The sequence below is a fragment of the Patiria miniata genome, unplaced genomic scaffold (genome assembly GCF_015706575.1).
Source record: "Patiria miniata isolate m_02_andy unplaced genomic scaffold, ASM1570657v1 HiC_scaffold_3, whole genome shotgun sequence".
NCBI lineage: Eukaryota > Metazoa > Echinodermata > Asteroidea > Valvatida > Asterinidae > Patiria > Patiria miniata.
In genome coordinates, this window is record NW_024037069.1 from 28,179,470 (window position 1) to 28,193,757 (window position 14,288).

Consider the following 14,288-nt stretch of genomic DNA (forward strand, 5'->3'; position numbering starts at 1 on the left):
GGAACAAGCGCCAGCACATCTAGTTCAATTTTTCTTCTGCAGTTTATGCAATTTTTCAGCAAATCATCAAGAAGTACCATGAAATTTGGCACTTGGATTAGGGCTATACTGAATATTCAAATATTCGACCTTCAACTGAATATTCGAGTAGCTTTTTGCTGCTTTGATTATTCAAAACACAAAGCTACGCATATACACACATGACTGTGATGTTACTTTATCATAAAGTTGCGGCGTTTTATTGTCGGGTGCCAATTTTTTTTGTCGACGGTAACTTTTTGTTGACGACAGTTCATTGTTTCAATCCATTTAGCAGGTTAAAGCCCTTGATAGTTATAAAATACCTACTACAAAACACTCCATATCGGTCGCTTCACGCAGATTTTAACTGGCGCTCTGCATGCAACTTTTGACCGGCGCGGCACGTAGTTGCAGCTTGCAGTTTTGAATATCCGATTATTCGGTCAAACACGGTTTCGAGTAATCGAATACTAAATTATTCGAAAATGGACAGCCCTAACCTGGATGTCGTTACATGGTTTAAAGTCACTGCGAGAAGTAAGAGTACAAATAGAGCCATTACAAATATGCTAGTTACTGATATAAGATTTGAGGCTTTGCATGGTGGGGTATCGGTATCGTTTCAGTTTGCGGTAACACCATGTGGTAATAACTACTGCTTAGAAGATATTTAGTTCTGAAAAGAACTTGTCCTGCTTATAATCAACTTTGCTAAGTAGTTTTTTGTTCTGATAAGAACAGTCCTGCTGTAAGTTCTAAACGAACTTGTCTTTGGTCTCAAAGAGACCAAAGACAAGTTCGAACTGTAAGTTCTAAACGAACTTGTCTTTGGTCTCAAAGAGACCAAAGACAAGTTCAAACTTACAGCAGGACTGTTCTTATCAGAACAGAAAACTACTTAGCAAAGTTGATAATAAGCAGGACAAGTTCTTTTCAGAACTAATATCTTCTAAGCAGTAGTTATTACCACATGGTGTTACCGCAAACCGAAACGATAATGCTAGTTCCTTTTGCAAAAGTGGGTTGTCAGTCAAAAAAAGTTGAAATAAAATAGGATAACTTGTGAAAAGATTGAAAGTCTGTAAGAATGGATTTCAGGCAGAAACAGCTGTCATGTTTATATGAGAAACTGTTAATATATTGGTATCTAATGCTCACTGTGCTAAAAACCACTCTGTGTTTGTTTCTTGATAGGCTGGTCAAACAGCCTTGATGTTAGCTGTGAGTCATGGCAGACTTGACATGGTCAAGTTGCTCCTTGATGCAGGGGCAGATGTCAACATCCAAGATGAGGTCAGTCAAATTAAAACAGATTTTTTTCCAAAGTGAATAGTCTCTGTGATAAAGTTTTGAAGGACCCATGCAATGTAATTTGTTTAATGCAATCCTTGAAAATGCACCTTTTTGTCCCTATAAACCTTATTTTCAATTTTCATTTTGCTATTTGAAGGGTATTTTGATGCTTTTTTTTAATGCTAATGTAAATTTGCATATTCATGAGCAAAACTGTTATGTCATTCAGGGCAGAAACCTCATCAATGTTACAGCTATTTCGGCCCCCCAAAAGGTGCTAGAATTTTGGACTTTTTTCTGTTATCAATTTCCTTTTTTTTGAGAATCGTTGTTGTGTAAATTAAATACATGGCAGTAAGCCAATGAGCAACCCTTTCTCACAAATGTTTTTAATGAGCAAATTTTTCGGTTCACAGTTTGAACAGACACCCCCTAAACTGAACAGTGTCTTCCTGAAATGACATCACAGCAACAGCGCCCTCAGTTGTCTGGAAAAGAATGGAAAATGTTAAAATGTTGAAAGCATGCTAATCACTGCATATGTTTTGTGTCGGTTCATGTGCACAGGATGGGTCGACGGCTTTGATGTGCGCCAGTGAACATGGGCACCAGGAGATCGTCAAGTGCCTCCTGGCACATCCACAGTGCGACCCCACGCTTCTGGATAATGTGAGTTAATCTCCTGTTTATCAGCATTGTGAGACTGTTGCGTTAAATAACAAGCGTTTCTGTTGTGTATTGTTTTGAGGTGGTAAATTTTATCACAGGGAACGCATAGGCTGGATTTTGTATACATGGGATAGGCAATCAAGGGCTATTTCTAAAACATTGGTTCTTGTCACTGGTTTAACCCTAACCTTCCCAAATCCTCCAAAAACCTCTTTGCAAAGTGGAGGATTGTGCAGGATTGAGGCTATATGGCAAAAGTGTGTGGCTGATTGCAGAGGATGCACTGCGTCAAGGTCTTAGGTCGGACCTTGTGTTGTTTATGCTCAGCCGTGTATAAATTTTGGCCTATGTTATACTTGAAATCCTCCGCACTGCTCCAGGATGTCACTGGCTCTGCCTCAACATATTAACACTGATTGCTGGAGGATTTTGCAGGACTGAGGCAGTGGTCACCCCTCCAAGGACCACATTCAAGAAATAACAGATGATTTTGGAGGATTGAGGCTGTATGCTATTTTTACATGGAGGCAGTTGGAGGATTTTGCAGGATTGAGGTTACATCCCGGCAAAAATGCCTAGGGAGTTAGGGTGAATCTCAGGCTGCAATAGCACTCAAAAGAAAACCCAAGTTTGCTAGAAACTTAACGGAATCGTCAAAACCCACCATAGTGAAGAAGCTAATAGCTCATATATTTTTTTTTTCAGTTCAACTTTCAAGGGTCTTGAAGCCCTATGTAAAGTAATATTGGCTGGGCTCTACCTCTGGGCTCTGGGATCTAAGATATTTCGGTAAATGATATGACTTAATGCAGACGCTGTAGCCGTGAATTATAGAATTTTGATATTCCTGCACAATATCAATATTTTTTTATTTTTTTTTCATCTCAGGATGGTAGCAGTGCCTTCTCAATCGCCATGGAGGCAGGCCATAAGAACATCGGTGTGCTCCTGTACGCCCAGCTCAACTTTGCCAAGCAGACCGGAAGCCCGGTAAGTTATTGTGTGTCAAAAAAAATGTGTTCAGTTTTTAAAGCTTTGACATCGTCAAGTCGAAAGTAGCCTTCGTTACTTCAGCCATCATTGTTGTATCACTCTTTGTACCTGTTCTCATGCTGCAGGATTTTTTCTACAAATGAAAATGTTTATTTATTTATTTATGTAAGGCCAATAGAATAAACGTGAGCATTAGGGCAAAACCAACCTCATATTTAATTCTAGCCAGTGTCAAACTACCATTCATGTAGGAATATACAATTTGATTGGCTACTCTCTTATTTATTAAGGCTACTTTGTATATGGTATATTGAACATTAAAACTGATAAATTCCTCTTTTTTTCCTTCTCCAAAACAGAAACGAAGAGCTCAAAGTGCTTCCCCTAGGTAAGATATTGATCCTTGATGATTAAGTCAGTAATTATTAATTGAGTCAGTGGACACCATAAATAATTGTTATTTCAGCATGTTTAATTGAATTCGTGTAATTTATGTTACCTTGCGTTGTAACTTAGCATGCAAAAAAAAAAAAAAACAATCGCAATAACAGCATGAAACAAAAGTGACTTATTAAGCAGCCAACAAAAGTAGAAATTTGTCTTCAGCTGTTTGCAGCTTTAACCAGTTTGAACTGCTGTTAAATTTCAGTTGCAGTGATTTTTTTTAAAAATGTGTTGTAACTTGCATGTGTTGGTTCCCCGAACAGATTTCCAGCCTATACCTATAGCTTTATAAAGTGAGTTTGTTTTATATGATTTTGATCTTCATGTTTACATGTTCATCACTAATCCTACATTACATACATGTACATGTGCATACTTTTATTTTGGTGGCAGTTTTTATTAAATGGACAGTCATAACATTGCAGTAGCCATTTTGAGTTGGGAAGTTTGTCCATTTGTGGGAATGTTGTGCAGCAGCCAGTATGGGCTTTTATGAGTTGGCACACAAGCTGGTTTAAAGATATAGTCCATCATTTGTAATTTGTGCATTTTGTTTGTTTGAAGCAACAAAAGTGCTCAAAATCAAATGAAGGATACTGAACAACTAACCTGATGAAGTTTCAGCTAAGTTTCAGCTGTATATTCCGAGAAAAACAGCATTCTAGGATCTCAATTTCAAATCAAAAGTTACTGAATCATGTTTTGAATTGCAGGTAAACGCGACGTCGCGCACTGATCCGACGAATTATAGCAACCGCGTGTGCGTCGTGCCAATGCTAGCGCGCGCTTCGCCGAATAACAAAACGAACTACTAATTTAAATTTTCCTACGGTGCGTCTTAAGACGCACCATTGGAAAAGCCTTCTTTCGTTGATTACTTCAAAATGACAGCTTGCCAGAAAGAATAATTTCACAGGGAGTTTAGTCCCGTTACTATCTTTCAACCAAGTTTGTTTTTCAACAATAATTACGCCAGTTACTTTTCGGATGGCTGCAAATGATGGACTATAGCTTTAAGTGATGAACCCATTAACACTTGTATTACACAGTGTTATATTGTACTTATTTCTTGATGCATCGATAAACATATACAGTGTAGGCTTGGACGGTATTCCGGTATTACCGGATAGTCAAGGTTTTTTTTAATAACCGACTAACACCGACTAATGATTCATGAATACCGAAACACCGGTGAAGTCGGTATGGAATTTCAATACCGCGGTATTCTTCCTTTGTGTTCAGAATCTTCGCAAAAGTCTTTCAAACAGAAAGACAAGCAACCTCTTTGACATGTTTGATTCCATTCTTTGTGGTTTCAGGCATCCAGTTTCATGTCTGCATTGTCAATTACCGTTGACAGATTGAACACAATTGTCAAGCTCGACTAGAAAACCTGATACTTCGGCAGCTGCAATACCACAAAGGCCTTTGAAGTTCTGCTAACGCCGCCGTGTTTGCGGTTTTCTTTGTGTGTAAAGTGTCTCCGCTGAAAGTTCAAACAATGTTTTACACATGGAATTTTTGACGGTCGTGACAAAAACTGGTCGTCTTAATTGTTTCTCCGTGGTTGTTTCAGAGAAATCTTACATCATCATGCGTAATTTTTGCCACAACATGGTTCCCAAGAATATCAGCAACAAGAACAAAAACCTTGTCAATCTTGGTTATATGACTGCCAAAACTTGCAGGCTTCAGTCTAGCGCTATATGCGTGCGAGATGCACGTGCAAAGGGAAGGGACGCCTGGATTCACATGCGATGCTGAGCCCGATCCGGGGAAAATGAGAAACAAATATTTCAAGGAAAGCGCAATATCAAAGCCATCATGATGTCTCATCATGGGCCTTGGGAATAAATGTACAATCAAGCAGTGTCGGCACCGACGCGCAAAAGGAAAACAAATCTGGACTCGCCTGAATATACGAGGCAGCGAGTGTGAACCATCCGGGAAAATTAAGAAAAAAAAATACTTCAACGAATGATTTCTCAACGTGGGTAAAAAATAGTGTTTATGTGCGTCATGTGCGTGGTGCGTGGCCGTACATGCCAGTGCATAATACGCATACACGTGGTCCCACACTGGTTCCGCACAGAGAGAGTCGGAACACGTGCTTTTTCCCACCCACTGCATTTATCGATCTAAAGCCGTGTCCGCACTCGCCTTTTTTTGGAAGGTTTTACCGAGACGATGGTGAGATGAAAAATGGTCAAACACCCTTTTAAAAGAATCTGATTGACCACCTAAATCGACGCTCGGAACATTTTTTTTTCATTCATGTTTCGGTTCGATTGGTCCGTTAGTTATTCATCGGTACCAACGTTCAAAGGGAAGGGACTCGCCTGAGTATGCCGAGTCATCTAGATAAAAATCCAGAAAAGAAAATACTCCAAAAGAAAGCGTAATACAAGAACCATGATTTCTCACCGTGGGAAAACCCCCCGTAATGCCCGCACGATCACACGTAAAGCTACGCCCGTCCTGCTGGGCCCACAAGCACAATTGCACGTGCTTTTTCCCACGCACTGTGTAGATCAAGCTGATTGGCCATCTAAAACGGCGCTCGAAACATTTTCCATTCAGGTTTTGGAATGATTGGTCCGTTCGTTATGAAGGTCGCGGCACCGACAACTTCATATTACAGCGTCCACAATTGCGCATGCGTAATATTGTGATGTTTACTATTATCAATCACGGACCGATCACGTGAGAAGGAGTAAGATTTTTTTTGTAGGAGTCAGATTTTCACATGACACCGGCGAAGCACGTAAGGAGTCGCTGGTGGCCGGCATAAATTGCATGAGCCTTTTAAGTCACTCACAATGGATACCAACTGAAAAGCATTGGTTCGCAAGGATCTTGGGATCGTCGTGTGGTCGGCCTCTGGCGCTGGCATCGGTCGACGATCTGCATTATTTTTTAGTGGACCTTGTCAAGTCAATGACTTGCAAATTCGAAAAATGCAAAACCACAAAAAGTAAGCTTCCCCTGTTTAATAATCTGTTACAATGATATGTTGTTTTTACAAACAAATGGACTGATAATGAAAGTTTGAAACCAAGACACTTTTAGTGTAGGACTAGGAGATTTGCGGCGTGAAGCATTTGCGTGATTTATGCTGCGCCGGCTGCTTATCAACTCGGCATGTGGTGTGGTGGTATAATGATGTAACTAATACCCCACTTAACATAATACCGCGGTTTTAGTGAATACCGCGGTTTTTTTGTCACTGGATACCGCGGTATAGTAAATGCAATACCGTCCCAAGCCTAATACAGTGATTTAGTGTAAAGGCCAGTTCATACTCAGTGCAAAAGTGAATGAAAATGCCAATTTGTGACGTCCCGGGCAAGTATTCGCACTGTGAATTCGCAAAAGTTGAACTCATTTCAAGTCCGGCGAATTTCGCAGCGAAAATTTCCTGAGATTGTATTTGCTTCGCATTCGTATCATGCGAAGGATAAACCGGCCTTTACAAGGGGTTACAGGCAGGGCTCTTTTGAGGCCGTATTCTAGGAATAAATGAGATACTATTTCCTGCTTTTGAAGTCAACATTTCTAACTAACTGTGCTCTAAACTCTTGAGTCTTGTGCTTGGGCGTGGCTTGAATTTAAGGACACCGTGTTGTGGATGTGTTACAGAAAGCAGCAAACAATTGCCGCCACTCAGCATTGACTAGTTATTATTTGCAGACCTTGGTCTGGCATTCAAAGCGCAATCAAAGCTGTGATTGGTTGAAAACATCAAGGGGCGTGGCTTAATTAATGGATTGGTTGTAGATAGTTTTAGCTGCTGGGTCATTAGGCAGTGTACATGTATATGTACTTGATAGTTAAATGTAATATGTACATATTCCACAGATTGCATGACAGTCTTTTACGTCACTATAAGAGTCAGGGCTTTGGCATGCATTGTTGTTCTCCACAACAATAAAGCCTTTGTTGTCAAGTCATGTCACTGTCTTCTCAAGCTTCAATGACAACTTCTGTTTTCTTTGATGTCTGCCCCCCAAACTCACTCAACTGAGAATACCGTGGGCGGTGCCTTTTTACACATCACAGAACAATCAGTTCATGCTTGAAAGCTAGAATTGTGCGTCTGTGAATATTATCATTCATCATTTTTGTTCCCCAAAAAAAGGAGTACAGAATATGTATCATCGCGAGGATGTACATGTACTTTCATGTCATGACACATGACTTTCATGTGCACAATGTACAAGAATCATGAATTTCGAGCCCAACTGTGTTAAAGATCAAACTGATGAGACAAACCGTGAACGCACAACTAATCAGTCTGGTAGCCGGTGATGACTGGGTGCAGCTGCTGCATGCTGTTAGACTGCTACTGAGTCAGTTGACAAGTCCAAGATGGCTGCTGCACGTTGAACAATTCCTTTACGATCAGTTCCAGTTCATAGTATCTCAAACAATAATGCCTGACCATTGTGAACAAAAATTGACATCATTCATTAAGCATGGAATGTGGGTCATACTGTGTTGCTCATTAATATTCATTAACTTCACTAATATGCAAATTAACCTACTGTTTCCCCCTTTGATAACCCCTTTTTTATGCTGTCCTATTTCCACCTATAATTAGTCTTGGATTCAAAGGATCAGGATGTTAGAGATACGGTACATTGTACAGGTTTGTAGAAGAATAACCGGTTGTGGTTTTTCACTCTTTACTGCACATTTTCTATTCATCATTTGCACACTGCGTCCTGACCACCTTTCCTTCACACTTCATGTTCTCTCCTGTTCTGCCTTGTGTCAGTGTTGGACTGTAAAGGATGTAATTTTCACTGTAAAGACGTGGGTTTGCCGTTTGGCTCCTGTGTGTGCCTTGAAAGTACTAAATTATTTTCTAAAGAGACAAACCCTAGGGTGCTTTACAAATCCGTCCCTATGTGCAACTTCCCATCTTGATCTTAGCTCCCTAACCCTTTCCCCCTCCCCCCACCCCAAAAAAAATGAAATCGACTTATTCAACAGAGTATTGTATGAGGAATTATGTTTGACTTTGTGTATTCTTGATCAGAAGTTTGCCTACAATTAAAAAAATATGGACAAATTTTAAAGGATTGTTTTGGATTGTTTGCTTATCCTATTTCAAAGGTCTGGTTGGAAGGAAACTAACCTAATATCTCACCCTTCCTGAGAAAACAAAAAAAAACTTGCTTGTTTACATCAGACGCTGGGGGACATTTTGTGGCCCAAGCATACGTTTTCCAGCTTGTCCATTCAATGTACGCTGCACGTTGTGTGTTTTTCACATAATACACACGGCACCAATACACCAATGTTGTGTCTTACATCTGCAGAATGCAATGCACTGAATGCGGCAGGATTCACACCTAGCACTCAACAGCTCGATTTTTGAGAGTCAAAACTGTGACCCCCGAAATCCGTCCCCGCATAGCTCTCGCAAGATATCACAAAAACGCCCAGTTTTTAAAGGATGGTTGTGTGGACATTTATATCCTACTTTTAAATGCTCTTTCAAATGAATATACTTTCGTTTCAATGCGTTCTGTAGCCCAATTGGGTGCTTTCCAGGACGTAATGTATGGAGTGGTGTCTCTGCCAGTTTCTAACCCACAAAATATAATAAATGCTTTGCACTTGTAGTGGCATTTTGCACAATTAAATAGTGGCCTTAAAATGAATATTTTATTCATTCCAGGTTGTGTGTTCATTTAATTTAGCATGGTAGACTCTGAGAACAATAACAGCTGCCTGTTTCCATGGCAACAGGTCTTCTCAATACCCTGACCAAATTGTGGGCTTTTTGTGTTGGTCAAGAGTCAAAGGGACGTTCGGTGTTGTTGAATTTGAAGGATAGCTCAAGTGTTATTCATGCAGCAGAAATATCAGTTTTCTTTCAAGTTTCTGCCATTTAAAAAAAAAATCTTCTCCATTATTTTCAGTTTGGGTTCTTGTAGAGAATTCTGTCAATCAAACTGTTTTGTAATGATTTTGGATTTCTCCAGTGTGGCATGGCGGGTTGTTTTGATGTGACTTTTAACCCTAACACTTTGGGAATTTTTGTGCTCAAGTTTCCTGAATCCTCTGAAATCCAACAATCCAACATGGCACGTTCTATCTACTTGGAACTGAAGTTACACTTTATCTCAGGCTGATGAAAAGTCAGAGTGGTTATGTTGTACTGCCAACATCTATCAGAAATACTGCAGAATCAGATCTTGGAATTTGGTGGATGAAAGGGTTGCAAGGGGTAAGCCACAAGATGGTGTAAACTGCCGCAACAGTTTGTGTTTGCTATATGTGGTGCATACATAAATCACCTGTTTTAATGATAATAATTGGTATTAAATCTTCTTTGTGCAGCCTGTCAAGGAGTGCCGTTTCCCCAGGGCCTGTCTCACCCAGTCCGTCACCCAGTCCGTCAATCTCCAGCATCTCCCCGTGCCCCTCCCCGTCCCTGTCCACCGCCAGTTCCCTCAGCGACCTCAGCCACCAGTCTGGTGCCTCCCAGGCCTCCAGCCGCAGCCGGTCGGTCAGCCCCAACTCCCGCATCCCCAAGTTCCGTCATTTCACCCAGGCCCGCCCCTCGCACCTCAGCATGTCTTCCTCTGCGCTTCACCGGACCGGGGGCGCTGCCACCGCCGACAAGACCCCCTCCCCCAGGGGGAGCTTGCCCTCGCTGCGTTCGTCAGGCCGCGGGGCCAAGACAGGGATCAAGAGCCCTAGCCAGCGACTCACCGGATCTGTGACAGGATCCCAGAGACCGTCCAGCATCGGAAACAAACAGCAGGCCAGTCCCACGAAAAAAGTAGGGACTTTGAAGACTGCCAAATCGCTGGAGAAATTTTCAACCATGTGAAGAGAGAGAAACTCGCATTCATATTTGGAAATCTCACTTCTATCTTCTTAACCCAAAATGTACTCAAATAACATTTTTTAATCCCAGTGTAGAATTCAAAATTTCGGGATCTGAAAACTTAAATGATAACTAGCTGTGCCTTACTAATGATTGAAGGAACCCACAGCAGAAAACAATTTGAAACTGTATTTTCATAACGACCCTTATATTTGACATCATTTTTACCTGGTAACTTGTCAGAAATTAAAAGTTCAATAAATTCCTACATTCAACCACCATTCGATACTTAGAATGAACAAAATGGGCTTCCGTCTGTTATGGTAGGTTTCTGATCACCCACTTCCATTTTATACAATTTTTATAGCGAGTCCAGAATTGACTTTTTTGAAAATTCATGTCTCTTTTATTATTGCAAATATACATTTTAATAAGACGCGAGACATTTTTAACTAAATAAAACAAACAGTTGCTGGCCCTTTTAAATCCTACTTTGAAACATTTTGACCTTGACATCTTTTTAAAAAGAAATGGTTGAGAAGACAACTGAAAATAAGCGCGAAGTTCGGCAAACGTATAAGGCACTGGGACGATGTATGTTTTTTTTATGGTTTGTTTAGCATGCAAAATTATTTATTGTCGTTCATGTTTTGAATGGTTTCTGGAGAGTTTTATACATTGTACAGTTTGTGAGTATGTGTAAATAGGTTCATTTTGAGTATTGGAACGGTTTTCAGATTTGACACGGTCGTATATGTTTTTAAAACAAATGCTCTCATTTTAATTAAAATGTCTATTCACTAGTGCAAATATTTTAAGCAGGTTTTAAAAAGGACTGTTCATTGTCTAGACGTGTCACCTGTGGCACGGTTGCCTGTAGTGATAAGTTTTGCTATAGAGAAGTAGTGGTTCCGGACCAATATGGCTGCCGCTGCAAGGACAGTTTTGCATGCACTCACCTACATGCTGTAACTCCTGCTGGAAGTGTTGACTGGGAAAAATAGGCAGGATAATAAGTATAAAGTTGGAATGTTCTCACATTGAGAGGTAAGCTAAATGCAAATTGGAATGCACATTTCAGCATTGCAGAAACTATTTTACAGTGGCTCTTGAGTTTAATTAAAATAATCTTGCTCACATCAAACAAAATATTACAGGCTAGTTGTCTGTTGCCTGACATACACCGTAAAGTTACAAAAATCCTTGCCCGTGTGTTTTGATGTACATTTTTCTGTAATTCGTGCTCCTAAGAAACAATAAATTTGAAACAAATCAGGCTTAATTTACCATCGAATCAATCCCAGACAGATTCTCCCCAAAACGCTTCTGTGAATTGCATGATGAAGTTCCAATTTGAAATAGTTTTGAGGCAAATTTGGTCTGAACTGAGCAAGAGATGACAATTTTACATGTATGTTTTTTTTTAAATGTGTAAATTGGCATGTTTTTAAGAAATCATTCAAAGATTGGGAGATCCTTTAGTGCTCTTGCCTTGTAGATTTGTATATGACCGAATTTGAGTTTGAAGTCAGATTTTAAAATGGCAATTTTCTTGGCAGATACTTAAGAAATTATTCTCAATTGTGCGTTTCTGCTTAATTGTCCTATTGATCTAAGAGCTGATTAAATCTTGTTAGATGTTGGCTTTCGTGTACATGTATGTAGTTTTGACTACCGGTAGTTTGCCGGTAGTTAGAGATGATACTCGAGTAAGTTTTCATGGTAGTAAATTGCATAAATGCACTTAATGTTTGCTAAAATGTTTTATTCCCAGAATTATACATTACATAATTATCATATGTTTTCTGTGAGTTCAAAACTGACGTTGCATGGTTTTTCATAGAGACTTTATTTGAAGTTCATATTATCAACAAATTAATGTAAAAAAAAATGTTTGATGCAGAAATGTTCAATCGTATTAACCTGTTATATGATGACAACTACTTAAAAATACACCTTGCTGAACAAATGTTTTAAATTAGCTGTTTTTCCATGGACTGAAGTGACAAAAATATGACATTGCTTCCAAAAATCATGCATCTCTACGATACGTCCCACCTTTTTATGAGCATTTTTTACCCTGCTTTCATATTTCCTGTTCTTCTTTGTGTTTTGAATAAACAAATGAGTTTTGGCACATAGTACCCATGTTTAACAATATATATATATTTTTGTATTCTTTATATTTGAGTGATTTTGTTTTATTTGCGGAAAGGCAAATTTCTCATCAAAGTTAATTCAAACAATTTGGCTGGCCACAGACATACAGGGTCCCCCCCCCCCCCAAAAAAAAAAGTTGTGTAAGCAGATATCCTTCAAGTTCTCAAAAACTATTTAACAGATAATGACGGGCATTTTGCACTCAGATGTAAATTAAGTTAACTGTGTAAATCCCATCCCATTGGAATGGGTGAAAAACCCATGGCCTTTTATAATCTGTTAGATCTCTGGTTTGCATGAATGGATTTTCATGGCATTTTCACTGAATGTACGCAAGAGTATAATTAATATGCTCCATCAAGATGAAATACTCATTTTAAGCAGTTTTTGAGAATATCTTCTTGCACATTTTTTTTTGACACCCTGTTCAGATAATGAGTGATAATCAGCTATTTCACACTTTTGTGCGATTTTGTTTTTCAGATTTTCAAAGTTATGAATTTTCAATAGTTACAATCGATTCACTAGTTTATTGATTCTTGTACCATATAAATGCACTCCCAACATGTATTGATTATCGCTGACCTAACATTTTTTTTATTGTAAATATTTTTTAACGTGTATTTGGTGTCAGTGCGTGTAGACTAGCCATTGCTCATGGTGTATTTATGTTTAGGTATTTTAGCACAGCATTTGGAGAACATCTTTTTATCATGATATACGTGCATTTTATTTAACCATTGGGTGTGCAATAAATGTTATAACTTACTTGCTTTGGATCGGTGCCAATTGGAAAATTTAGCGAGAATTCAATTGTAGTCAGTTAAAAAATACTTCAGCATGGCTTTCAAATCAATTAAACTGAATTCATAGGAATGTTGATAGCTACTCAGTGTTAGGAACTTGAATATAGGTTGGTTATTTGTTGTAGTTTGTGCCATTGTATATAAACACTGCTGACATATATGTTAAAGGTTTCTAATGCGGGGCCTCATTTTTGGAGGGATTTTTTGGTAAAAGAATTTCAGAAAGAAAACATTTTAAGGTTCATTTTCAATTTCAAAATGGATTGAGTGGCAACATAATTTTTCCCCTTTAAAAAAAAAATGTCGGAAGGGGTCTGTCCAGTTATGCATATTAATCTATTGTGTGCTGTATTATCTTTTGGGTTTTTTCTTTTGGTGGACTATGACAAGTTTATGTTCTTACTGATCTTGTTTTCTGGATGTTTCATGGTCTGTTGTTTATGGTCCTTGAAAAGGTTACGGGTGCGTTTTGTTATGAAAAGTTTTGAAGCAATCATTGTGCTTGATTTGTCATTGGTAGTGCAGCTGAGTTTCACACTCCATGGGTCTGGTTATAAGGGAACTCTTAGGGGTTTCCCCGCAAAATGTCAGCTTTAGGCAAAACAAAATAAAGTCTCCGGTTTCTGGTATGCGCGCGCGTCGCGGTAGCCATGCGCGTCGGCAAAATGAAGAAAACAAAATTTTCAATGAAAGATGATGTCTCAAAACCGCCAAGCTCACTGGTTTGACTGGAATCCTGCTGCTGCACAAATTTAACGTGTTTTTAGATTGGGTTATGGTTGAGAATAAGCTTTATGTGGCCTCTCTGGACTCCCATATATTTGCACTAAGTTTAGTCGGGCACCATTTGCAGTCATCAGCCGACATTTGAAGCAAAAAAATCAGGTAAAAAAAAAAAAAACCGCGTCGCCGCACCACTTTTTGGGCAAGCTCCATACCAGAAACTGGAGACTTTTTTTTTTTGGCCTTATCTATGTGACCTCAGCTTTTGAAATTTTAGACCCCGACTTGACATGACTGCACCTTGATATACAATGTAGGCCTTTTGTCAAATCCTG

At 39.2% G+C, this 14,288-nt stretch overlaps 1 protein-coding gene across 6 annotated transcripts in view; it reads left to right on the top strand.

Annotated features, from left to right (window-relative positions):
* Window positions 1–12,544, top strand: part of LOC119737919 (KN motif and ankyrin repeat domain-containing protein 1-like) — a 108,457-nt gene extending 95,913 nt beyond the window's left edge. For 2 of the 6 annotated variants that reach the window (XM_038212575.1, XM_038212577.1), the window contains 6 exons: window positions 1,216–1,314; window positions 1,882–1,983; window positions 2,872–2,973; window positions 3,336–3,364; window positions 3,684–3,713; window positions 9,772–10,267. In XM_038212575.1, the coding sequence (XP_038068503.1) occupies window positions 1,216–1,314; window positions 1,882–1,983; window positions 2,872–2,973; window positions 3,336–3,364; window positions 3,684–3,713; window positions 9,772–10,267 (858 nt within the window). Of the gene's footprint in view, window positions 1–1,215; window positions 1,315–1,881; window positions 1,984–2,871; window positions 2,974–3,335; window positions 3,365–3,683; window positions 3,714–8,020; window positions 8,069–9,771 lie in introns of all 6 variants that reach the window. The other 4 variants (XM_038212578.1, XM_038212573.1, XM_038212579.1 and 1 more) reach the window with 4 other exon arrangements.
* The last annotated feature ends 1,744 nt before the right edge of the window (window positions 12,545–14,288 follow it).